Genomic DNA, 27,264 nt, shown 5'->3' on the forward strand with positions numbered 1-27,264 from the left:
GAGTGACTTTTTAAGATTTTTTTTTATTTATTTTTTTTATCACCTAGTCCAACTGCCGATTTAAAGAAAGATATGTCAGAATCGGAACTGGACCGTTAAATCCCTTTGATCGCCATTCCTATAGTCTTCGCTCTGAAGAGTCAGGACAGAGGTGTACCAGTCCACTCTCACACGCAAACACACACGTGTATACACCCACACCCACACACTCTTTCTCTCTAATAGATATCTGACAGATTGAGAGCGCTTACAGAGTGTTCTGAACATTCGGCTCAGGAGAGTCATAGAGTGTGAAAGAGAAGGAGACAGAGAGAGTGGGAGTGAGAGATGTTTGAACTCTCTGTGGTGTGTTATTGAGACATCAGAGAAGGGTATAGAGTGTAACAGTGGGTGATAAAGTGAAGAGCACTTCAACACAGCACAACAAAAACATGCACACACATTCTTCCCCACAGCCCATTTGTGTCTGACTTCCCTTTATTCGGTGTTCTCATTTTTTAGGATACAAACAAAGCTGCCCGATTGTTTGTTTCTCCCTCTCTGTTTGCCACAAAATAAAGTTATTTTAATCCTGCCTGGAATCAAATATTTATAGCACTGACAGAGTGCATGGGAAGTGCTTTAGGTTTGTTTTGTTAATTACAAGTGACTGACTGACTGTCTCTCATGTTTTTGTAGCCTACTTCAAGATTTATTTACTGTAGGCAAGAGTGGGGTAAAGTGTGCCAGATTATATTATACACAATTTATGCATTAGGCCAGTATTTACAAAGCCTGATCCTGATTCAAATAAATTCAACAATTCAAATAAAAACATTAATACAAATTAGGGGGGAGGGGTAATGAACATAGTAAGGTATAATCCCATTCCATGTATAATCTTTACCCTTTACCACAAACTATATATTAGGCAACTTACCCAATATATATATATATATATATATATATATATATATATATATATATATATGACCACCCCCGGCCTGGAGCAATGAGCACACCTAGCAACTGAACGGTGCCGCAGGTGCAGTTCACTGAGCAGTATATATACCACCCGAGGACCGGCTTTTGGTCACTGTTCAGTGTCAGAATGGGAAAAGCTGCCGAGTTATCGGAGTTTAATAAAGGACAAATTGTGATGGCAGGGCGCCCCGGAATTTCAATCTTGGAAACGGCGCACCTAGTAGGTTGTTCACGTGCCTCCTTAGTGATTACGTATCAGAAGTGTTTTGTCCGCAGCTTATTGATGCCAGAGGGGTGCGGAGACTGTCGCACATTGTTCACAGTGACTGCAGGGCCACAGTGTGACAAATCACCAGCAGTTACAACAGTGGCGACCAGGGCAATGTGTCACAGCATCGCAGCCTTCTGCATATGGGCCTGCGTAGCCGATGACCCAGCTGGGTTCCTATGCTAACTGCACGCCATAGCTAACAATGTACGAAATGGGCCCAGGATCATCAAGATTCCTGGTGCATCATGTCGTCGTGATAATTTTAACTAAAATCCAGCGTTTAGTTAATCCTTGCAAGCGCTCGTACGTCACAGTTGTAAACATGATGGCTTTCTTCTTCCATGAGCTGGTTTGGCATCACAGCATTTGTTTCCAGGCGGACCGTCAAAGAATGCGACACGCACATCTCCTGGACATCCTATAGAATTCAACCAACCAGATGACGACTTTAAAACTCCTGAAGTGTTTCCAGATAAGTGTGCCATATGCGTGACGTGACGTTTGAGGCTGAGAGTAGGCGGACACAGGCTGATGGTGGTTTTCTTGGGACACTTTAGGTCCTATTATCCCAATAGCACAATCCCTGACAGCTGTCAGGTATCTGAACATCATTGCGGACCAAGTGCACCCATGGAAACTGTTCCCTGCCGTTGATGGCCATTACCAACGGGATAATGCACCATGCCACACTGCCAGAATCGTCATGAAGTGGTTAGAGGAACATGAATTTCTGTTAATGCATTGGCCTGACACGAACACAATTGAACATTTGTTGGTCGACTAGGGGAACTGGAAGACCTGCTGTTGACATTATGGTACCAGATACCCCAGGAGACCTATTGTCACCTCATTGAATCAATGCCTCGCCGCGTGGCCACTGTTTTGTGGGCTAAAGGAGGTCCTACATGTTAATAGATAGGTGGACATAATGTAATGGCTCATCAGTATAAATATATAAATATATATAAATAATATATATACACATACATATACATACAGGGCTTGACATTAACTTGACATAACTTTGATCACGCATCTCTCAAATGTAAAGCAGCAGACGTTGCTGAAGTTGAAATAAATCACAATCCACTACACTGAAGTTGAAAAACACCTCAATAAGGACCTGAATTTCAGCGCGGGATCTCGGGTATTGCGCATAATTCTACGGATTCCCCCAAACATTTATGCACTGTAGCATGTAGATTGAATTCAAACAGATTATAGTTATTTTATAGTTAGTTATTAGTTATTTTAAAACTTTATGTGAGACGTAATTTCACAAACAGTTTGTGTGATTCAGCGGTACCGAGTCTCCCTCTCTCTCAAAATGTGCAAATGGCTTCACATCCATGGTATCCACATTGAGTTTGCTTTGCAAGCGAGCTGTACGCTGCAATATTAGCACGCGTTTCAGACAGTTGACAGAATTGGCACTTGCACGTTAAGTCATGTCAACTCAAAAATACAAGCCATTTTAAAGCATAAAGTACTTGCTCGCGCTCAAGAGATGGTCTTCGGTCAGCGCGCTCTCAGCCAATGTACGCGCACAGCCGTCTCTCAAACCGCTCACAACAAATGTCAGATTGAGTTATTTTTGGCGACTTATTACACATAAACGTTCAGTGACATACACGGTTATGTTAAAATACCCGTCCTGGTGAGTATATGTGTAAACACAGTCGGTTGTCTTCAGTGAATGTGAACAGCATGTGTAACAGTATATTCCTTTATGTCTTAAAGAGATAGCAGCCTTTAAACATGCTACTGTTTACTATTGCCTGTCACAATCAAACAACAAAAGAAAATCTTTAATAAGGATTAATCTATACAGATATACATTCATTTATACAGTTAATGCTATGTAGAGTTATTTTATATTGGATTAATTTGTAATATTATTAACAGTTCTCAGAATTAAAGATATTTGTTGTTCTTGTTATTTTTAATTTTTACAATAATTTTCATTTTTACGCCAGACATATATATCGGTTCAAAATATCAGTTATGGGTCTACTTGATCTGTAATAATCTGTATCGGCAATATGTGTATATGTGTGTATATAATATGTGTATATGTATGTATGTATATATGTAATGTCTTCTCTTTCTTTCTCAGGTGTGGTACTTGTTGGGATGGCTATTTTATTTGCAGCTGGATAAACAAGACCCGACAAACAGCAGCGTGAACTTCAGAAAATCAGCCTGGACGTGCCTCAGCAAGGCCAAAAAGGTAGAGCTCACACACTGCACTGTACACACACTTCTCTTTTGGAAATGATGAGGCCATCTGATTTCATCTTGGAATAGTTTTCATTCTCCCCCACATACAGTACACACACACATTTTCTACCTGGCTGATTCCTCCACTCCTCCCTTGGTCCCTTCTCATTTTTTCCATCTGTCATGGCTCTCTCAGCATGCCGTCAGCTCTTTTCAGCTCTTTTTCTACTGTGAAATTTCTCAAACTCTGCTGGTGTCCGAGCGCTATAGAAATGGAAAATGAAAGCCAAAGTTTGAAATAAAATGAGAGAGGGAATAGCTTGCAGGGTGAGGTATGACAATACCTATAGCTCTTTTTTTTTCTAGCATCCCCTGTCCTTTTCTTCTTTTTCTTCCTCCTCCCCATTTCCATCTCTGCCTCAGTTATCTCTTCCACTGTTACTTGACTTCGGTTCTCTCCGAGGAAACCTTTGGTCGCTGCATGTTCCATTGGTTTTCTGTCTCTGCGTCTCTCTTGTTTCTAATGGATTTATTGTCATCTGTCCTTCATTCCCTCTGCTTCACCTTGCAGTCTCTCATTTTCTTCTGGAGAGGAAAAGAAATGGCTTGCTACATCCTTGATTATCTGTTCAGATGAATTGGGAAGGCCAGACACACACGTGTTGTCTCACTTATACCTGTTGATCCTTATGTCTCTCCTTGAGTCTCTGAAACACAGGCTTTCGTTACTTAATGTTATTGCAGAATGTACTTTTGATGGGTAGTTATGGTCCGCCAATGGGAGAAATGTATTTCAGTACTCTTATTGATCCTAGCAGCTTGTCAAGGTCTCAGACATGTAAAATTTCAAATCAGAACAGCCAGATGAGACATAATACAAATTCTGACCTGTCTTACCTAACACTTCATGTAAAAACATTTGTAGAAATATAAGTACTATATATATATATATATATATATATATATATATATATATATATATACACACAGTGTTGGGAGTAACACGTTACAAAAGTAATGCATTACAGAAACGTATTACTTTTTGCTGTAGCGCAGTAGTGTAAGACATTACAAATCAATTTTCAGTAATATTTTATTCGGTACATGTTCAGTAACACTTGCGTTACAACACACTCTTAGCCCAAAATTTAATTGTTCAAAAAACAAAAAACAAACGCAAGACCTTAAAGGATTAGTGCACTTCTGAATGAAAATGTCCTAATAATTTAATCACCCCCATGTCATCCAAGATGTCCATGTCCTTCTGTCTTCAGTCACAAAGTGAGTGAAAAATGAAAATGTATGTTTTAAATAGACACAAATGATCGCATCACAAGTGCTTCCACCAGACCGCGATTCCGTATTCTTCAAAAAGCTTACGCTGTATATCCTATGCCTTCCCTATTGAACTTACGAAAAAAAATGGAACTGCGCCGCATTCGTTCCGTAAGTTGAATAGGGAAGGTATAGGACATTCAGCATAAGCTTTTTGAAGAATACGGAATCGCCGTCTGGAGGAAACACTTGTGATGCAATTATTTGTTTCTATAAAGCAAATACATTTAAAATTTTTTGAGAAAATGACCGATCGTGTCACTAGATAAGACCCTTAGTCCTCGTCTGGGATCATTTAAAGCCCCTTGAAGCTGCACTGAAACTGTAATTTTGACCTTCAACCGTTTGGGGCCAATTGAAGTCCACTATAAGGACATGGACATCTTGGATGACATGGGGGTGAGTAAATTATCAGGATTTTTTCTATTACCTGTTTGTGGTCAGTCAATAGCCGCGTGTGGTGTCCAAGTTTGTAAATAAAGGCTAAATGACAGCTTCGATTTATTTCATTCATCTCCCTCTCGCTGGTGTAACTTTGTATTGTGTGACGTAGTCCATAATTATTATTTTTTTTGTCTTATTTATGTAGATCCATATTTATTTCTGTATTTCTTTGTCCTATGGGATAAGATGGCATGGTTTTTAATGACATAGTCTTTAATACTGTGGGTTTGATTATTATTATTTGGTTGCACTTTATCTTACAGTATGTGCACTTATGTGTACTTACAGTTTACCTACCTAAGAAAGTACTGGGTAATATAATATAATATAATATAATATAATATAATATAATATAATATAATATAATATAATATAATATAATATAATATAATATAATATAATATAATATAATATAATATAATATAATATACAGGGTAATATAAAGGTAACTAAATGGGTTAAGGTTAGGTTTAGGTATTTAGAGTATTTACATGTGGAACAGGACTGTTAAATAAAGTCCTACCTTTTTTTATATATAAAATGTTGTTTTATATCAAAGTTTAAAAGTAAAATCATAATTATCCAATTAATAATATGCCCATGCTATTTTATTTCTGAGTCATTTGATAGTTTATCTCTCCAACCACATAATCCTGAATGACTTTATAAGGTCTTTGGAGTTTGTCTACTGTTTAAATCTGTGAAGAAAAATCTCTGTTTGTGCTGCTCTATAAATTTTTAAAAAGAAAATTGAGAGCAAAAATTGGCTCATGAACACAAAATATGTAAATAAGACCTGAAAGTCATGCTCTTGGCTTTGGTTCAGACTTGTGAATATTTAATTACTTTCGCTAACGTCTCAATTATTCATCTGCTCTTTAATCAGTGCTCCATATCGGCCAAGCTTTTGTTAGCTGTGTCATTAATATGGCTGTAATAAAGCAAACAGTAATTATTTATTAATTAGCCTTTTAGAAGGTCATCTCTCTGAGCTATGAAATATACTGCCAGTTATGACTGAGTTAGACTAATGTTGCTAGTATAATGCTTAGTATTGAAATAGTAACCTTTCAACTTTTAGTAATAGAATTGCCTAAACTGTTGATTAAATCTGGGGATCATATACATTTTCCATCCTTTGGGAACAAAATATTTCAGTAGCATCATAGAGAGTCTTATTTTGTGCATCATTGCCTTGTTAAACTTATAAAACAGAAATGTGTTTCCATCTTCGGTAGAACACAGAAAAAGATATTTGCAGTTTGAACATTAACTTTCATTGAATGGACAGAAGTAGTTGAAACATATTAAACATATATATAAGGAAAGTCAAGAAAACAGGTGATCTTGGATAAATAAAGAAATTAATGGATGTATATGTTTTTTAATTAATTATTAATTGATACAACATTTATTTATAATTAAAACCTTGAAGTGAACAGTAGGTAATTTGCTCTGGAAGTTTTACTGTGGTTGTGGGAGAAAAACATGGACATGGGATTAAAATCTCAAATTTCTCAATCGTCCCCCTGGAAAACTAGTCCCATCCAATAGTGCTTTATTCTGAAAGATATAATTACCTTGTTAGCTGTTGCCTGCTGTGGATTTCAACTCTAAAATGTATTTCCATAAATTTTTTAAAAAACTTCACTTTCATGCCTCTGCTTTAGTGATCGTTAGCAAGTTTTTTGCAAGAAATTGATGGCTCCTGAGCTAATCTCTTGATTACAGCCTCGATTTTTCTCCTGAATCGATTGTTTCCCCCTGCTCCTCTGATTTTAATTAGCTTGTGGCTACTCTGCCTACTGCGGATTTGTTTTCTGTGTCTGCACTCATATTGCTGTTTTCTACCTTCATCCCACCCTTCCTCGCTTCCACTCCCCCCTCGTTCTTCCGTCACACTCTATGACTTCAGGCAGAGTTCAGATTCCACTTTAGCTGCTATTCACCATTGATTTTCTGCCTTCTGCTCAATGTCCAGCTCTTTACACGTCCATCCCTCAGTACCCACCTCCCCTCCCTGTCCATACCTCACTGCCTCTCTTTTCTCTTTCTTTCTCTTGTGCCATTCTTCACTACCTCTCTTTAATCCCTCTATTCCTTGCTAACTCTTTTCTTTGTTTTCTTTTTCTATTTCTTTCTCTTTTCTGTCTCTATGGAAATATACCTGCAATTATCATCCCCCTCGCTGATTCGATCACAAGTGGTCAGCCGAGATCTATTGCTACTTATACCTGGTGTTAAAGGATTAGTTCACTCGAGATTGAATATTCCAGACCTGTTCCAGACCTGAATGACACAAATACAATGAATAATAATTGCTTGTAAAAGTATGCAAAAGAAGATCGACAAATCAGCATGTTAGAATGATTTCTGAAGGATCATGCGACACTAAACAATTTGCTTCAAAAACAGAACTTTTCTGATAATCTCTGAATGAGATGTAGTGGTCAAATCACTTTTAGTGGATTTTAATGAGTTCGCTTGTCCTTTCTTCTTCAGTACCTTTATATTGTTATTCTTCAGTATTCTTCTCTCTCTTTCTATATGTCAGTACTTCTTATTCCTCTCTATCAGCTCTTTCTTCCTCTCTTCGTCCCTCAGTACATCTCTTTTTATTCTTCATTACCTCCATCCCTTGTCCTGTATTGATCTGAACAGTATTGATTGAGATTTGAGTGCATGACCACATTTTCAGCCATTAATAGTCTTACATAATGATTTATCATGCTTACGTTATGATGCATATATGCTCCAGCCCCTCTGGCTTTGTGAATAGACAGTCACACATTATCGATCCTCAAGGGGAAATTGAAGAAAGAAGAATTCGGAAGGCATTTCATCAGCTTTTGTTCTATATGGCAATATAGATCTTGTGTGTCACAATGTTACTGCAGCGTTAGTAAAGCGTCTCATTCAGCCCTCATTGCAAAATGACCAGTTTTGAGCGTCTCATTGCTCTGCCTGTAACTACCAGCAGCTCTTGAAATCGCCTCAAAATAGCAAGACCCATGAAAAACACATTCACTTGAGCACACACACACACACACACACACACACACACACACACACACACACACACACACACACACACACACACACACACACACACACACACACACACACACACACACACACACACACACACACACACACACACACACACACAGTGACCTCACCTTTTATGTGGCCTTGATACAACATAGTTGAATAAATTGTGTACGAGCCCCGGTGTCTTTATGCAGAATTTGTCTGTGATTTTTGTCTGTATTTTTATGTATTTCCTCACATGTATTTTTCTCAACTCTGTTTAGATGTACAGCAGCTGTGTTGATAGATGATTTGTGTCATTTCATTGAGTGCAGTAGATATGAAGACATCTGAACCCACAGCTGTCTTTCACGCACACCAGAGCTTTAGACAGCAGGCCATGTGAATCGTGTTTTTGATTGTATGTTTTAGATCAAAGCCGGCTATTAGATGCTTTCACGTTGTTTACTGGTGTTACAATGCAGGGGTCAGTATAAAAGGTGTCAGTATAAAAATATTCTAGCAAGTGCCACGTTTAGCGCCCCTCTCTATGATTTTAACAGCCTCAAACTGTTTATAACATTTTATATATATCAAAAAAGATGAAATCACTGCACTCTACCAACTCACGGTGCATAGATCCATGAAATTTGAAGTATTTTCAAGAAGAAAAAAAACAAAGATCCGCACTCCTTTATCTTATTATTAATTAAAATTTTAATTTTACATTATGAAACTCAGCACATATAATGCAGACGTTTTGGCCATATGTGTATATGTGTGTGTGTGTGTGTGTGTGTGTGTGTGTGTGTGTATATATATATATATATATATATATATATATATATATATATTTTATATATATATATATATATATATATATATATATATATATATAAAATAACCAGCAGTAAATCAATGTTAGTGTGAATATAGCTTAGAATACAGTAAGTGTAGTGTATTATTGTCAGTGTGTCTTCCTAAAACAGTCTGGACCTCTTCCAATTACTAGGTTCAAGATCATTTTCAAGAACTCTCCTATCCAATTTGGTCTTGTTGGCTATCTTTTATCTGTCAAGTTTTGCAAAGCAGGTGGCATTTTAATTCACCAGCAAGTGATTCACTGAAGTGTCAGCAAACAACAACTAAGGACATTTCTGTTAATCTTACTTATTTTTATCCTGTATTGATTGCTCTGTTTGTAGCATTGCTTTATAGGTGTTTTTTCCTACCAGTTTTCTTTTCCTTAGGTCTAAACTTTTTGTAATCATCAAAGCCCATGTTCTCTGACACTCCCTGATCCCATTCTCTCTCTCTTCATCTATCATTTCCTCATTCAAGTGTAGCTGGAAATATGCCCAATATAAATACATATCTAGTATGTAAATGCTCTCTAGGATGTTTGTGCCGCATTATTTTGAAGACTTTTATGAAAGTTAAAAAAAAAATCTTCTCAGTGACTTTCATAGTAAATTGATGCATTATAAATCTACTCTAGAAAACCCTTCCGGTCTGTTTGCTTGTATTTCAGCGCTTCCAGTTGAGCGAGAGCCGCAGAGCGTCTTTTGTTCAGTGTGTTATGTGTGTTTGTTCTTTTAGCTCAGGACTGTAGTGTGATGTATTAAGGGCTGTTCTCATCTCTTGAGATATAGGAAGATGTTATCACTGTGCTCTTAGAGAAATCACTTATTGTGGACACGAGCACACACAAGGGATTGGAGGCACTTATTCATTTATAGATTTACAATGAAAGTTCTATACTGCCTTTTATTATCATTCTTTTTGTACTCATATTTTCATGTTTGATGCATGGAAGTGTTTGAAAGTTGACTTCTTTCCTTTGATGTTAAGTATTGGTTTGTGAAGGACCTGTGGAATGAGAGTCATGCTAATTGTATATTCATTATTGAAATCTATTTTAAATACAAATAATATTTTTGTAATATGCTTTACTTGTTTGAAGTACCATTCGTTACAACAGAAATCCTTTGTAAATGTGTCTTTGTTGGGTTTAAGTACATATCATTTGAGCACCAGATTTCAATAATCCAGTGACTCCTTCTGCAGGTACATTTGTTACAGCAGTAGGTGTTTTTATGATTTATGAATGAATCATTTACTCAAGACTGAGTTTATTTGGTTTGTTCACCAAGATGATGTCTAGTTAGAGGTAGGATCAAGAAATGAAATGGTCCTTCGCAGCCCCACCTCAAATACTTTTCTGAAATGTCTGATTCGTTCTAGTGAATCAGATTGTTCAGATGATTTTTAAGAAACATTAAAACTCATAATCACTGCGCAGAAGTATATGTGCTTCATTTTAGGTCTTATATTCTTAAATTCAGACTGCAAAGTCACAACTTCCTTTTGCCTTAGGTAAGTGGTGCAGAAAACACTAGTGCATGCCTGCAAGGGAGGAAAAGAATGTGTAGGTACGTGTGTGTGTCTGTGTGAACTGTGCAGATATAAATGACTATCTGTCAGCTGGACAGTAAGGTCAGTTGTGGATCAGGAGTCAGTTCAGCCCAGCAGTTCATCAGAGGAGAGAGGTACAGAATGAGTGTGAGAGATATGGCCTGAAGAGAGTGATTTAGGGACAGTGGGAGGAGTCCTTGATGGTAATCTGAATGATGAAAGAGGGCAGAGAAAGAGGGAAGGACAGAAACAAACACAATCACAGTCTTGCTTTTAACACACTAATGCACTACATCTGATACACACAAGTGAAGTTCTGCTTTGTATTGGAGGGTAGAGAAGTCATACTTGGATATTTAAGTTTGATTGAATACTTTGATGACATATTATGAATTCTGCTTGAATTCTGCTAAATGCATTTTTAAAATACATTTTAAAAATGCAGAATGTTTTCTGTGATGGGTAGGTTTAGGGGTAGGGGGTAGTGTAGGGGAATAGAATGTACAGTATAAAAACCATTACGCCGGAATGTCCTCACTAAGATAACAAAACAAACCTGTGTGTGTGTGTGTGTGTGTGTGTGTGTGTGTTGTGTGGTTTGGCATCACTTGCACAGCCATGTGTGAAATTCTTTTTGTGCTGGTTCCCAATTGAGTAAGATGGCCATAGCAGGAGATCACAGACTCTTTTCTGCTCGCTCTCTCTCTCACTCTCACACACACGCATACACACTCACACACACCATCAACACCTCCAGCCTATTTTCTTTATTCCTTTAGCAAATAACCCACCTAAACAGAGCTCCTCTGCAAAGATGCCATTTCAGAACATACAAATACAGCAGTGGAGAAGGTAGAAGTGGAAGACACACTTCAGCAGTATAGCTTCCTCTGAGAGGAACATTTCTGCTGTGGATATGTTTGAGAGCTTATTAAAGGATGTAAAAAAGAGGAGATTGTGTGTGTGTGACGGGTGGAATTTGGGTTTGTGGAAGGTGTTTTTGACACACTGTGTGTGTGTGTTTCGGTGGCTGATGGAGTGTAACTCTTATCGAGACTGGAGATCAGGTCTCAGTAATTACAGGGTGGAACTCCAGATGGTGGCTGTTGCTGAGGTAACACATTAGAGGGAGCGCCGTCCTCCTCTAGATTGATTAAATAAACACAACTCAGATCTGTGAATCCAAATCGCAGGAGCTGTGGCACAAGTGTTTCTCAATTCATTTATTTATTCGCAGAGGGAGTGGGCGGAGTGCTACAGGGTCAATCTCTGTATGCGGTGCTTTTTCTATCCCTGCGGAAGATCATCTCAGTGAAATTGCTCCCAGGAGGATTGTGTGTTAAGTTTAGAGATATATTTACACAAAATATATATAAAAAAAAAAAATTAATATATATTTTTAAGCTGTTTTAATCATTTTCCTAGCAGAGGAGACAGGTTTTCCAATGTCTGCAGATGCTGTATGTCAACTTATTGAAATTCTGTCATAAAAATAGCAAAAATGTAATAAGTCAGTTCTCTTGAGTGAGGTCTGTTTATTAAATAATTTCTTTCATTTTCCACAACAGATGTAAATGTTTTCTGTCTGTCTCAAGTATTGTTTTCCACTCTGTTAATTAATTAGTTAACCTAATTAATCCAAAACAACTGTGCTTCAAATATGTACTTATTTTTTACCACTTTAAATCCATCCATCTGTTATTCTATTGCTATCGTTTTTGTATAAATGCCCCGCAATTATAATACATTTTAATGTCATTTTTTATGAATAATTTATGTTTTCTCTCTCTTTCTCAATCACTTCATTTTAGTCACTTTTAGGTGACTAATGAGAGCATTGGAGAGCTAATGATTATGCTCCCCAAAATAGAATTTTAAGAAATAGTACTTTAAAAAATTACCTATGCTTTTTAATAATTAGTAAAGTGTGTTTTTTAATTCTCAGAACCAAGCATGGTACATTTACATAGAAATGTTTGCCCTACCAAATTGGTCTATTAATTTGAGTGCTGAACCTGGAACAACCATGACGGTCGCAATGACCATCCAAGGTAGCTATCTACTCCAGTTATGCATTAACCAGTATATAACAAATCATTCGAAAGACATTTAAATGTTCCAGCCCTGTGAGCCAATGTGAGTTTAATGTGTAAGTGTTGCTTTATCGTCACAATTAACCTTGATATCCAGCAGCGAAAAGGCCGGACAGTACATGCACACACATCAACATTGTGTTAAAATGCCCTCATGGGTCTAACTAAACTTGTGTGGCCAATGGTTGTAATGTTTGTGCGCGTGTGTGTGAAGGTCAGATCTGTAGAGCAGGTAGGAGATTCAGACTCTCCTGAGGTCTTATGATCGGTCTGTAAATGAGATCCCACGAGGCCCAGAGAGCCCCGTCGCCACTTGCTGTTGCTTAGCGACCGTTCCCACGGCTCTGAGGGTGATATAAGGGAGCAACCGGCTGCCCACTGACAGTATGTGTGTGTGTGAGATGACCTGGTTAGTCTGTGAGTGTGAAGGACTCTGTGGTTCCACTCCTGAGGGAGTTAAATAAGGTTCTATGGTGCCAAAACTCATTAAATAAAAAGAAGGAAAAAGAGGAAAGAACAGCGGAGGAGAGGTTGATAAGTTGTGGGGTTACTTTTTCCAGCCTTTTAAATGACTGCTCTTTCATGTATTAATAGGGAATGTGCTTTCTTAATTAAAGTCTGGTGGTTAGAGTAGACAGAACTTCTGCATCTGCACGATTACAGTTCACTGAAGAGAGGTCTGTACCCCAAACGCACTGCTAATACCTCATAAAGAATGACCTTTTTTAAAAAAAAAGTGTGCATTAGTCATTCTCACATGACGCTTTCTGAAAGTTGCGGAAGTTTGTAAGATCTCTGCGTGGCTCTTTGACTGGGTGCAAGTCTGTCTGGCGTCAATGCCCCTTTTAGCTTTACCATCATTAACCACATTCATCTCACATCATGATTGCTTGTTATCTAAGTGCAATTTACAATTTTAGGAATTCTCATAATCGATTCATAATTGTTTCTTATTCAAATAAAAAATAAGTTGATAAATTGTTACTGTAAAACAGATGTAGGTAACTTCAAATGTGCATGTACCCAACTTTTTAAATTGTATAACGGATTTATTTTTTTACATTGATTTTTATTAATTTTAAGTGTTGTTGTTATTATTATTGTACTTATTTATATATTATTTACCATTAATGTATTGCTAGTAATAATATGTATTCTATAGAAAATACACTCTTAAGGCCTGTCCCCACCAAGAACGATAAATATAATGTGTATTAGTGGTCACACCAATGCACGATAATGTTCTGTTTATTGTAAGCATGTAGCAGTTCTGTTTGAGCTTCCGGAAGAGGTTTGCTCTTGTGCTTTATTCTAGTTAGGTTAAGCACTGATCAATGTTTATATGCGAGTAAAAGCTTAAATAAATCTTTTCATCATAACAAGTGATCGATTCTCTTCAGAAAAATTGGACTAAACCGCTCGGTTCATATGGATTAGTTTTCCGATCTCTATGAAGTTTTTGAAGCGTCAAAGTGGTAGTTACAAAGGCAGTCAATGGAAGGAAATCTGACAACATTCTGTCATCAAAAAGATCTTCATTTGTCTTCCGAAGATGAACGAAAGTCTTTTGGGTTTGGAACGACATGAGGGTGAGTAATTAATGACAGAATTTTCATTTTGGGGTGAACGAACCCTTTAAGTCAAACAACAACATGCAATGTGAATACATAGCATAAAATACTGCTACACTATTCATGGTGTTATTACAGATGTTTCTTGTTGACATATTGTTCTTTTATATATAATCACTTCATTTGCAGAGAATTCAGTCTTTATTTATAGAAAAACTTTGCAACACTCATTATGTTGAGCCTGCTTCCTTTTTGCATTTGCTTATGCCTGAATGTATTGGTGCCAATAAGCTACAATTGATTAAAATGACAATTGATAATTTTATTGACAATTGTACTGCTTCTCCTGTTGAAACAGGATGAAATCCTCAGCAAGATTTTATATAAACCAAAGGGAGAAAGTGTGGGGCAATATATTGTTTAGCCGTCTCTTCGAGAATTGGTTTTTTATCATGTTCTTTCGGGGGATATTTTACAGTGATAAGAGTTGAGACAGTGGGGGGATTGAATTCTCTTCCTCTCCTGGCAAGCACTCAGTCACTTGCTGAACAATTTCCCACTGATGCAGAGCTTGCTTCGTTTGAGCTTGGAAAGGAGTCACTAATTTGTGGAATTTGCCAGCTGACTTTGCTGGCACTGGACCTTCTTGAAGAAAGATGGAAGGAGAAAGAGAGAGAGAGAGTCCTTGAAAGATGGAGAAAAGAGGACTTAGATAAAAGATGAATATATAGGAGTGGCACAGAGGAAAGGTTTGATTTAGTGGCAACTTCATGTTCACACTGCAAAACATGCCAAGCCTGGAATCAAAGCTGAGATTTCTCTTTTCTCTCTGAACAAACACTGCAACTATTCTTCTCATAATAACCATAAGATCTGTTTTTTTTTTTTTTTAGCTCTATGTGAAGCTGCGCTGTGAGGACGCACCCATGTTTGAGCATACGGAGCAGCTGTTAGCAGAGCTCGGTGGTGAAGAGCATGGGGTTGCTGATGATGATGATGATGATAATGATGAAGCTGGACCTTCTCTAGAAGACATTGAGGATGATTTTATTCAAAGCAGTGATGAAGAAGAAGATGCCATGGATCACTGACTGGACACTTTTCAGTCTTGTTTATTTGAATAGTCTTCTATGGACTCAGAATATTAAAATTGAAAGCAGATGTCTGCACCTTCACACAATTTCCTTAACCTTCTCTCTCCTTCCTAATTACTTTCCACCTTTTCTTCCTTTCTATTTGTTTGATCTGTCTGACTAAAGCGGGATGCATTTTCTGTTTGCCTTTTTTTTTTTTTTTTTTTTTGCATGCCGAGACTGCGAACGATCAGGACACTGATCAAGATGGTGTTTCTTAGTTCATTTATTTCTGCTGTTTTATAAGCCTTACAAAGGGTTAAAGATGTCAAAATAGAAATAAAGGCATTTCTAATTCCATACAACATTTATTTCATTATTATTTCTTTTTTCTTTTTTTTTTGTAGCTATATGGAATGAGAAATATCTTGACGGACTGAAGATTTTAAAAACAAACAAATAAATGCCCATATATATATGCTTATGTTTCCTTGAAATGATGATGATAGTGTGAAATCATTGTCTCATTCTGACTTCATTATTACATGAGGTTTTGTGAGAATGTCATCAGTCAGTCCAGAATCTGCACAATGAACCCACTAGCTGGAAGACATTTCATCTCTCAACATACTTGAGTGTTTGTTAATGTCCTTCGCCTAATGATAAACTTAAGGATCATTCTGGTAATGGATGTGGGAAAATAGTTTTTGTTTATCCTGATGCAGACCCAGGAAATACATTATTATAATGAGCCTTGATGTTTGCTTGTTTTGTCTTTTCCTATGCTCTCTGTCTGTCTTCCAGCCTTTACAGAAAACCTTTCGTATGAACTGCTGCACTTTTTCAAATCAAATATTTCAGAGATGCCACAACAAGCCTCCTGAGTTCAAACGAGACATTTGGTTTCATGTTGTGAATTCTAAGCAAATCTCATAATCCGTTCACATGAGGCCTGCCAGTTCCCATCCCTAATGAAGATTCTCAAGTTTTAATTAAGCTTATGGACTTTTAGCTTCTCAAAGATGGTGAGCTTGGATGAAATATAGTTATATTTTGACTAAACTATCTTTTTTCTTTTCTTCTTCTTTTTTTTTTTTTTTTTTAAAAAAATGCATCATCATTTTATGCACATAAAATGCATTCATAATTTTATGCACATAAAATGAGTATAATCCCTCTCATACATACAGTATCTTTCAAAATTTTGGTCAGTATGATTTTTGTGTGTGTGTTTGAAAGAGTGTCTCATGTCAAGGCTGCATTTATTTGATCAAAAATACAGTGAAAACAGTAATATTGTGAAATATTACAATTTAAAATAACATATTTTAATATATTTTAAAAATGTAATTAAATCCAGTTGAATTACTCCAGTCTTCAGATTATGTTGCTCCAGTCTTCTGATTTTATGGTGAAGTAAATACTACAGAAAAAAAGAAAAAAAACAAATGTAATTTTTACATGAAAAAGTTCAGGCAAGAATTTAAAATACTAAGTAAATTCTATATTAGTACTCAAATTAAGCTTGTAGAAATTAAAGTGTAAATATCAACATTATAAAATTAAGAAAAACTACTCAACTTTTATGATACTGGTGTTCCCATCATGCACTGGGCCTTGAATAATTAATGAGGTTGATTTTTCGCTGTTTTCCGGCTGTATTTACACAGTTTTATCATTGCTATTGTGGTTGCATTTAGTAACTTGCCATTTTGTGACATTTGGAGTTGTGGTATTGTGTACTAAGTATTGACTCTGTTCAGGTGTCGTTTTACTTCTAATATGTAGATATGACATCTTTTCTTTGTTAATTTTACTTAACTTAGTTAAGTAGAGTTACATAATTCCTTTTTTGAAATCTACTTAAATATGCATGCAAAAACTTGTAAAAGAAAAATTAAGTACATTTTACTTGTTTGTTTTTTTCAGTGTGCTTAATATTTTTGTGGACACTGTGATACATTTTTGGGATTTTTTTTTTTTTTTATAAATAGGATGTTCAAAAAACAACATTTACTTGAAATAGTAAATTTTTGTAAAAATCTAAGAGTCCACTGTTACTTTTGATCAATTTAATGCACCCTTGTTGAATATATATATATATATATATATATATATATATATATATATACACACACACACACACAGTGGGTACGGAAAGTAGTCAGACCTCCTTAAATTTTTCACTGTTAAGGCCTTTGCACACTGATTCCGAAATTTTCGCATGCGTTTTTTCGTATTCGCAATCCTAAAAATTCGTCACGCACCGAGACCTTGCACACTGAGTCCGATGCGTATTAATGAATGCGTTGCGAAAAAAATCGCAAAACAATACAAAATGAAGTCTTCAAGCAGTGAGCACGATTAGTTGTCTCCTCTAGAAAAAGAAAGAGAAAATATTGGGTCTATTCAATCCCGAGATTGCATAGAGAGAAAGAAGAATTCACCTCATCAAGGAGCTGCGGGATTATCCGAGCGTTTCAAAGTTTACTTCAGGATGTCAGTGGCTCTGTTTGATGCTTTACTACTGGCACAATCTGTCTTTATATTCGGTCTCTTTGTGTTCCTCACGTTGTTAGTCATTCAGTGCTGCTGTTTTGTGCTGTAGGCAACGTGGATCAACTTGTCAGATGGCATTCTGGATTTTTGCGTTCGCGTACGGTGGCTCTGAATTGTCAAAACGTCTCTCAAAATGCGTGCCACGGATGAGAAAAACGCAGAAAATCGAACCTGATCCGAATATTTTTTTGACGGACGAAAGTTTCGGAGGCAGTGTGCAAACGCGATTGACATAACGTGAGGTCGAATTTATTTTTTAACGTGCGAAAGTTTCGCATGCGAATTTCGGACTCAGTGTGCAAAGGCCTTTATATTGCAGCCATTTGCTAAAATCATTTAAGTTCATTTTTTTTTCCTCATTAATGTACACACAGCACCCCATATTTACAGAAAAACACAGAATTGTTGACATTTTTGCAGATTTATTAAAAAAGAAAAACTGAAATATCACATGGTCCTAAGTATTCAGACCCTTTGCTCAGTATTGAGTAGAAGCACCCTTTTGATCTAATATAGCCATGAGTGATAATGCAACAAGTTTTTCACACCTGGATTTGAGGATCCTCTGCCATTCCTCCTGGCAGATCCTCTCCAGTTCTGTCAGGTTGGATGGTAAACGTTGGTGGACAGCTATTTTTAGGTCTCTCCAGAGATGCTCAATTGGGTTTAAGTCAGGGCTCTGGCTGGGCCATTCAAGAACAGTCACAGAGTCTGTGTGCTTAGGGTCATTGTCTTGTTGGAAGGTAAACCTTCGGCCCAGTCTGAGGTCCTGAGCACTCTGAAGAAGGTTTTCGTACAGGATATCCCTGTACTTGGCTGCATTCATCTTTCCCCCGATTGCAACATGTCGTCCTGTCCCTGCAGCTGAAAAACACCCCCACAGCATGATGCTGCCACCACCATGCTTCACTGTTGGGACTGTATTGGACAGGTGATGAGCAGTGCCTGGTTTTCTCCACACATACCGTTTAGAATTAAGGCCAAAAAGTTCTATCTTGGTCTCATCAGACCAGAGAATTTTATTTCTCACCATCTTGGAGTCCTTCAGGTGTTTTTTTTTTGTTTGTTTTTTTATCAAACTCTATGCGGGCTTTCATGTGTCTTGCACTGAGGAGAGGCTTCTGTCGGGTCACTCTGCCATAAAGCCCGACTGGTGGAGGGCTGCAGTGATGGTTGACTTTCTACAACTTTCTCCCATCTCCCGACTGCATCTCTGGAGCTCAGCCACAGTGATCTTTTGGTTCTTCTTTACCTCTCTCACCAAGGCTCTTCTCCCCCGATAGCTCAGTTTGGCCGGACGGCCAGCTCTAGGAAGGGTTCTGGTCATCCCAAATGTCTTCCATTTAAGTATTATGGAGGCCACTGTGCTCTTAGGAAGTGCAGCAGAATTTTTTTGTAACCTTGGCCAGATCTGTGCCTCACCACAATTCTGTCTCTGAGCTCTTCAGGCAGTTCCTTTGACCTCATGAATCTCATTTGCTCTGACATGCACTGTGAGCTGTAAGGTCTTATATAGACAGATGTGTGGCTTTCCTAATCAAGTCCAATCAGTATAATCAAACACAGCTGGACTCAAATGAAGGTGTAGAACCATCTCAAGGATGATCAGAAGAAATGGACAGCAACTGAGTTAAATATATGAGTGTCACAATAAAGGGTCTGAATACATAGGACTATGTGATATTTCAGTTTTTCTTTTTTAAATCTGCAAAAATGTCAACAATTCTGTGTTTTTCTGTCAATATGGGGTGCTGTGTACATTGAGGAAAAAAAAAGAACTTAAATGATTTTAGCAAATGGCTGCAATATAACAAAGAGTGAAAAATTTAAACTTTCCGTACCCACTGTGTGTGTGTGTGTGTGTGTGTGTGTGTGTGTGTGTGTGTGTGTGTGTGTGTGTGTGTGTGTGTGTGTGTGTGTGTGTGTGTGTGTGTGTGTGTGTGTGTGTGTGTGTGTGTGTGTGTGTGTGTGTGTATACACTCTAAAAAATGCTGGGTTGTTTCAACCCAAGTTTTAACCCAACGGTTGGGTTTGTCCATATTTGACCCAAATTTGGGTTGAAACAACCCAGCATTTTTTAGCATATATATAACATAGCATATATATAAAATCTTACTGACTCCAAACTTTGAAATAGTGTATACAGTACCATTTCCAAAAGTGTAATTTGTGTGATTACAATATGTCTAGAGACATGATAGTGTTTATACTGTATATTGTACTTTGTACAGTTGGTTTATGGTCTTGTAAGGCCATTGGGTTTGTGAATATCTCAATTAGTTTTTAACACATGACCTTTAAAGGACATATTACACAGACAGAACATGTGGGTGTATTAATAATTAAGTGGAAACACTGACAAGAAGGGAAATGACAAAAAGCAGAATGAATGAAAAGCATTTCTGCTAGAGCCTGTCAAGGTTGAGATATCTTACGTGTACTGATAATTCAGTGATGTTTAATAATTCCTGAAAGACGAATAATTGTGTGGGGGCTGCAAAATGGATGAAACCTCCTTTTTATATTATTCTTACACAGTGAAGTCCATGATGGGAAGCTCCATTATAGAAAATCACCAGACAACAACAGCTAAATGGGACGATCGATGATAAATTGGTCACCAAAATAGTAGAGCTAACTTACAGGTGAAGTAACAGTGTCTGCACTTATTAGGTCAGTCTCCATGATACATTTAGAGTGAACAGTCTTCCTGAGGGTCAAGATCAAGCCTTGTGCTGGTCGTGATTTCAATTAGAAAGTCCAGTCATCCATTTACCCTTTGGATTTGGCAATACAAAGCTTAAATGTCATAAAAATCATCACTTTTTGATCATAACACTGTGTGTAATGAAAATAGAGCATACTTGAATCAGACAAAACCAGCTTCCATGTATTTTTGTATATTCGGTTGTCATCACTGAACAAATTAATTCTCACTTTCCAGCAGCTTTCCTGTCAATTTTATGTTTTTTTGAGAGAAATGTGATGGCATGCTATGCCTTATGGGTAATATGTTCTCTTGTTTTGTTGACTCGTCCCCTCATTCTTCGAAGGGTCGATTTTACACTTGGGCTTTTAGAATAATGGAAAGGCACTTAAGATGGGAACACGCTTTCCACCGGGGAGAGCAGTGTGAGGAAGAACGTTGAGAACATGTTAAATTGCTTTATGAAATAGGGCTGTAGAGTAAAAGTGTTAAGGGCAAGACTACTATTAAAATCTTTAATGTGGCTTCTTCTACAAATACAATAATCTTTGGTGGCCTATGACTTATAAAAGCAGCAGAGGCACAAAACCCATGTTTTTATTCTCTGACCTGTTAGATATGTCTGACAATGTATTATCTAACATAAAATGTACCTAGCATGAAAAGGAGCTAGTTTAGTTGATAAACAGTATACAGGAATAAAGTACTTACAAATCATTAACAAACTATTAGTTTATAGTTAATTTTTTGTAGTATCTTCATTGTTAATATTAATGGACTATATTTAGTGAGTTCTTTATTCATTGCCACTGTAATTAATCAAATAATTGTTTAATTAGCTCTAAAGTGTTAGATCATTTTTATGCTTTGTTAACAATTTATTAACCATAAATAGTTCTCACTTTAGATTAGGTCACAGAAAATGGGAAAATTTAATTAATTAAGTGCTTTAAATCAACCTTCACTTGTCATTAATTGCAGTATTATAGTATAATTAGTATTAATTATTCCTTCATATATATATATATATATATATATATATATATATATATATATATATATATATATATGCTACATACATGAAATAACTCCTCTTGCAGATCTATACAGGTGGAGCTGGGGAAGGTGGAGGGCTTCTGAAAGCACACTGCAGACTGCTAACAGCAACACTACCTGTATTTATTTGAATGTTGAGCCGCAGCTCATTGGCAGTTGATGCAACAACAACCAATCAGCTGTGCTATGTAGATAATGATGTGATTGCTACCAAATGAGTTAAAGACCTATCAGCCTGTGCTATCTAGAGTTTCATGCCAGAACTAGGTAAGTAGAGACTACAACATATAAACTATATATAAATTACAAACTAATTTGCTAATGATTTGTAAGTACTTTATTAGTGTATACTTATTATGAAGTGTTAACATATATCTTTAGATTCATGGGAAATTAATCATTACCTAAAAACTATAGTTTAGCCCCAACTAAATGACAGCTTCACTTAGTTTAAATTCGTAACTGTTACCCATTCTGGCATAGTTTTCACAAAAAATGTGGGTTCAAAAATGTCAAATTTTGGTCAATTCTGTAAACCTCATATAAATGAATACAAAATAAAATGGATCAGCTCAAAAATTTAGATTAATGTTCAACATTTTTAACTTTTCAAAGTATTTTAAGGTCTTTCTGCTGTTATAAGAAAAGAAAATAAATGTGAGAGAACACACCAGCATATTGGTATTGCTGTTGTTACCCAAAAATGAAAATTGGCATGCTTTACTCAACCTCATGTTGTCCCAAACCTCTACAATGTTTTTTCGCCTGTGGAAACAAAAGAGGATTTAAAAAAATATATATATATATATGTTTGTTTGTAACCAAACCATCGTGTTGCCCATGGACAAAACAAACAAACAAAAAACAACTGTAATTTCTAAAAAATATCTTTTGCATTTCACAGAAGTCAGTCATACAATTTTGAAACAAATGGGTGAGTACATGTTGACAGAATTTTCATTTTTTAGGTGAACTATCTCTTCAAGTGCCATTTGTTGAGAAAAAGAGAAAAAAAATTCAGATCCTATTTTGTATCATATTCATGGAAAGTGTCATGCGTAGTTTTCCCTGTTACTCGTCACCATCACTGCACAGCCGCGGGTTATATGGAGGATTGAGTAGAAAGGCTGAAGCACATTAATAACAACTCCAATGACTAATGAGAGCTCGGCTGGAATAGGAGATATTTTTGGGTTTGTGTCAGAAACTCTGTTATGGCGTACTGTATATGGGGTTTACTGACTGCACAGCTTAATATGCTAATTACAGTTTTTTTTCTGGAACTAAATGAACATGCAGCTCATTTATTAAAAGCAGAACTGCATTAAAGTATAAAAGTACTTCATAAAGCTTCTCTATAGAACTCAATTATACACTGTATAGGTAATTAATGTTTTTGCTAAGAGGAATAGAGCCTGTGTAGATAAGACGTTACTGTATGGACCTTAAATATTTTATTCTTAGTGAAGTCTTCTATTTTAAGTTGAAGCAGCGGATGTAACCATTAGTTTTAATTACAGAAGCGCTTTATCAAAAACAGCAATAGCTTCCTCTTTGCTCCTGAAAGGCATGAGATTGAAGGGATGGAGCGAAAATCTAATTAGTCAAATGAAGGTGCTCTTGTTAAGCAGAAACGGTTTAGAGAGATTCTTTGTTTTGTTGCAAACAGATTATCACTCTTCAGTATCCACAATCAAATGATAATGTTGCTGTTGTTTATTCATTACCTCAAGTTTTTAATTTTCCAAAAAACTGCTTTTGTTCTCAAGAGAACAGGCTTTTGTTTCTAGCCAAGATCAACTCTCCTTCAGTTCAGTTCATCAAGCCGATGGCAACGGTAGCAGGAAAATCACTCTAAGAAGTTAAATAAGTGGTTTGGGGGCTCACGGCATGCCAAAACCTCTTCAAACTAAAGCGACTAAGTAAGTGGATTCAGATTAAATACAGCTGAATTTAAAGTGCATGTCAACCAGTCTCCCTCCCAAATAATCTGTCTCATCTCTCTGAATAATTCACATTCATCCGTGTGGGAAAATAATCTCGCAGCAAAGAGATCCGGACACAGATTAGCCTCTGGCATATTGCAATCCTAAGAACTTGAATGGAAAAGATGCCAGGCTTTGGAGAGGTTTGCAGGCAGATAAGTCTAGATAGAAGGATTGTGGAAGTATAATCCAAGTACCATCATGAGCCCTCCTAACATTCTCCTTATCGGGGCTAAGGCTGCGCACCCACAAAGGCTTTATTTCCTTACAGAACGAGAAAGAAATATGTGTGACCAACATCACTGCTGGCGGCGCAGGTTCCAGCCGTGCAGAACTTTCCAATTACCTGATACACGGGCATATAAACAGCGAGTTAGCTCTGTTTAAGCCGGCAAGTTCCTCAGAGATAAGGAATGATTCTAATCTCTGTTATTGTGTTCTTAACCTTCACTTTTCATGTTTTACTAGCAGTAATCCTCCACAGAGAGATGCAGATAACAGTGATAATGATGTATGAGCTAAATGCAACTTTAATGGCTTGTACTGACTGAAAAACAAAGCCTCAGATCTTCTGTTTCAAACTAAACATCAGTCCTGTGTGGCTGAGGGTGCGGAAGTGCTAATTAGATTTATAGACTGAAGGGGACCTCTGAGACCATATGAATCATCTATAATTTGATAGAAAATGTGATAAATCTCATATTTACATAAAAATGTGTCCAAAATGGAAAAACCACGGGCGAAGTCTGCAATAGAATAGTGTTGTGAATCGGCACAAAGCTTTCTCATTTTGCAACTTTTAAAGCCTTTTTTTATCCAGAGTGCTGTCAAAGGATTCACTGTACAGTTCCTTTGCACTATAATTCTCTCTCTTTCTCTCCCAAGGTCTGTCTTTTCAAGGTTATAAGCAATTTCTGCATTCCCCCTCCAGTTCTGTGAAATCTGATACGGCCATATCTGTCCCTGACCGATCTCAGGCGTCGGTATTGTACATCAAAACAAGACAAGCACTCTCTGACACTGTCCATGAGTCATCTTTCGCACAACCTCTGCTCATTTCTCCTATTCTCTTTTCTGTCTAACATATCTATTCATCTTTTATGATCTACGTCAAGGAAGAGTGTAAAACTGCTTTTTTATTTGAAGACACTTGTTTGAGCACTGGTGCATGTAAGAGTGCAGGCGTTTCATGCAATATGAGCATTCCATGTATTTTTGCACACTTTCATGGTGTAAACAACATTTTATTTAACATATACTGTATAAAGTCCTGGTCAAGCAAATGCACATTGCCGTCTTAGAAAAACATCAAAGACAGAATGAAGTTTTTGGCTGAATATGGGAAGTTGTTTGTGGGGTGATGAATCACAATGAAACACGAGTTGCAATAATGATGCTCCACAGCTGTGTCTTCGGAAGTCTGGTAAGAAATATAATAAATGCATTTCTACAACAGTGAAGCATGGAGGAAGAGGTATCATTGTGTGAGGAGCCTTTTTAGCTGCTGGTATTGGTGAGCTACTTCACTGTGAAAAGTCATTTAATGCTTTGATGAGTACAAGGAAATATTGCAGAATGGCTTGCTTCACACAAATGAAAAGTTGTTATCTAAAGAGGAATGATCAGATGCTATCTTTTAGTCCAGATTTGAACCCTATAGTGAATATTTGGTCTCACATTAAACTCAAACAAACTAGGAGACATGTTTGAACTACTCATGAACTGTTTGAAGTCATTGACACTGAGTGAAGCAACATTGACTTTTCTACGTGTAGAAACTGCCTGCGAGTTGGGAAAGGCCATGCTAAGTTACTTTATCTACAATATTTTGCAATTCTTGCTAATTTCCTAACCAGTGATTTGTGATTAAAATTGTTAAAAGACCACTAAATATGTTTCGTTTTGGTCCATTTTTATTTATTTTTGCCCAGAATTGTATACACAAATACATAATCAACCAATCACATGGCTACAACTCAATGCATATAGGCATGTGACAGGGTCAAGACAATTTGCTGAAGTTCAAACTGAGCATCAGAATGAGGAAGAAAGATGATTTACGCGACTTTGAACGTGGCATGGTTGGTGACAGGTCGGCTGTTCTGAGTATTTCAGAAACTGCTGATCTGCTGGGATTTTCACACGCAACCATCTCTAGGGTTTACAGAGAATGTTCTGAAAAAGAGAAGATATCCAGCGAGCGGCAGTTCTGTGGGTGAAAAGGCCTTGGTGATTCCAGATATCAGAGGAGAATGGCCAGACTGGTTCGAGATGATAAAAAGGCAACAGTCACTCAAATAACCACTCATTACAACCAGGGGCGGACTGGCCATCTGTGAGATCTGGAGAATCACAGAATGGCCGGTACTCCAGGACGGCCGGCGGGCCGGCCCACCACCCGCCACGCACGCAGTCATCATCTGTTTTTTTTCCCCCCACTAATCTGTTTCACACTCCAGTACTGTAGGTGGCAGCAATGCACCTTTAAGTTGGATGCCAGCTGCACTAGTGGCCGCCAAGTAAGCAGCAAAGACGTTAGATCAGTGGTCTCAAACTGCCGGCCCGCCCACCCCCTCTACCCGGCCTGCAATTGATCTCAAAAATAAAACATAATCCAGCCCGCAAAATTATTATTATTATTATTCTCTAGTTGCTACCTGTCTGATATGCAAAGAAAAAGTCGCTGCTCTAAGGGGCATTCACATATTGCGTCACATAAGCGGCCGCGCCGCATTCTCCTTCTTTCCAATGCGCTTTCGCTCCAGTGGCGTCTGTCGTTGCTATGCAACCATGAGCCGCACTCTCAATCGCTTCTATTATGAGCGCGCTTGCCTAAATTACAGTAAAAGCACTCGACTTTAAGTCACGAACACCAATTTAAACCACCAAAACGCGTCCGATGCAGCCATTAAACCGATGCTCAAACGGCATCTTGGACAAATGTGTCTCAGCTGTGTGAGCACAAGCGCTGCCAGGTGTCTGTCAACACTCTAAACCCGGATTTTGTGTTAATGAAACATTTTAAGTGGTCATTACTGATTCTTTGTTGTTTTTGAAAAAGCACTGTCATAACTAAATCAAATTAGTTGTTTGCACTAATCAGATTAAATATTGAGTGCACTGATCATGTTAAGCTGTGATAACTCGGAATGTTACACTTTTGTGAGGGAGGGAGGGGCCTATTGAAACAGGTGACCGACAGTGAGAGGAGCGCGCTGTTTGAAAAGTCTGCTCAATCTTCCTGCCGATGCTGCACACTAAACATGGATTTTTGAAAGAAACGTTAAACGGTGAGTGTATTAATCTTATATTTCTGACAAAAGTGATTATCCCAAAACCGGGCTGATGTTAGTTGAACGCTGAAAATGTAGTGTTAATGTGCCGGTTGGACATTGTTGTTTTTTTTTCTTCAGTTCACAGATTAGCTTACGTTAACATTTAAATTTGCTGTTTCTGTCAGGTCACAGTTTATAACGTTAGCCAGTGTGTTTCTGTATGTTCACAGTTTGCATTTCTTTGTTTTTTTTCTTCTGTCTGTTCAT

At 37.3% G+C, this 27,264-nt stretch overlaps 1 protein-coding gene across 1 annotated transcript in view; it reads left to right on the forward strand.

Moving 5' to 3' along the window:
- The window catches only part of si:dkey-12j5.1 (uncharacterized), a 91,801-nt gene extending 75,442 nt beyond the window's left edge, over window positions 1-16,359 (forward strand). The window contains exons 10-11 of the mRNA XM_067408112.1: window positions 3,351-3,464; window positions 15,236-16,359. Of these exons, the coding sequence (XP_067264213.1) occupies window positions 3,351-3,464; window positions 15,236-15,433 (312 nt within the window). The 3' untranslated portion in view covers window positions 15,434-16,359. The remainder of the gene's footprint in view (window positions 1-3,350; window positions 3,465-15,235) is intronic.
- The last annotated feature ends 10,905 nt before the right edge of the window (window positions 16,360-27,264 follow it).

Source organism: Chanodichthys erythropterus, chromosome 2, assembly GCF_024489055.1.
Source record: "Chanodichthys erythropterus isolate Z2021 chromosome 2, ASM2448905v1, whole genome shotgun sequence".
NCBI classification, from domain to species: Eukaryota; Metazoa; Chordata; class Actinopteri; order Cypriniformes; family Xenocyprididae; genus Chanodichthys; species Chanodichthys erythropterus.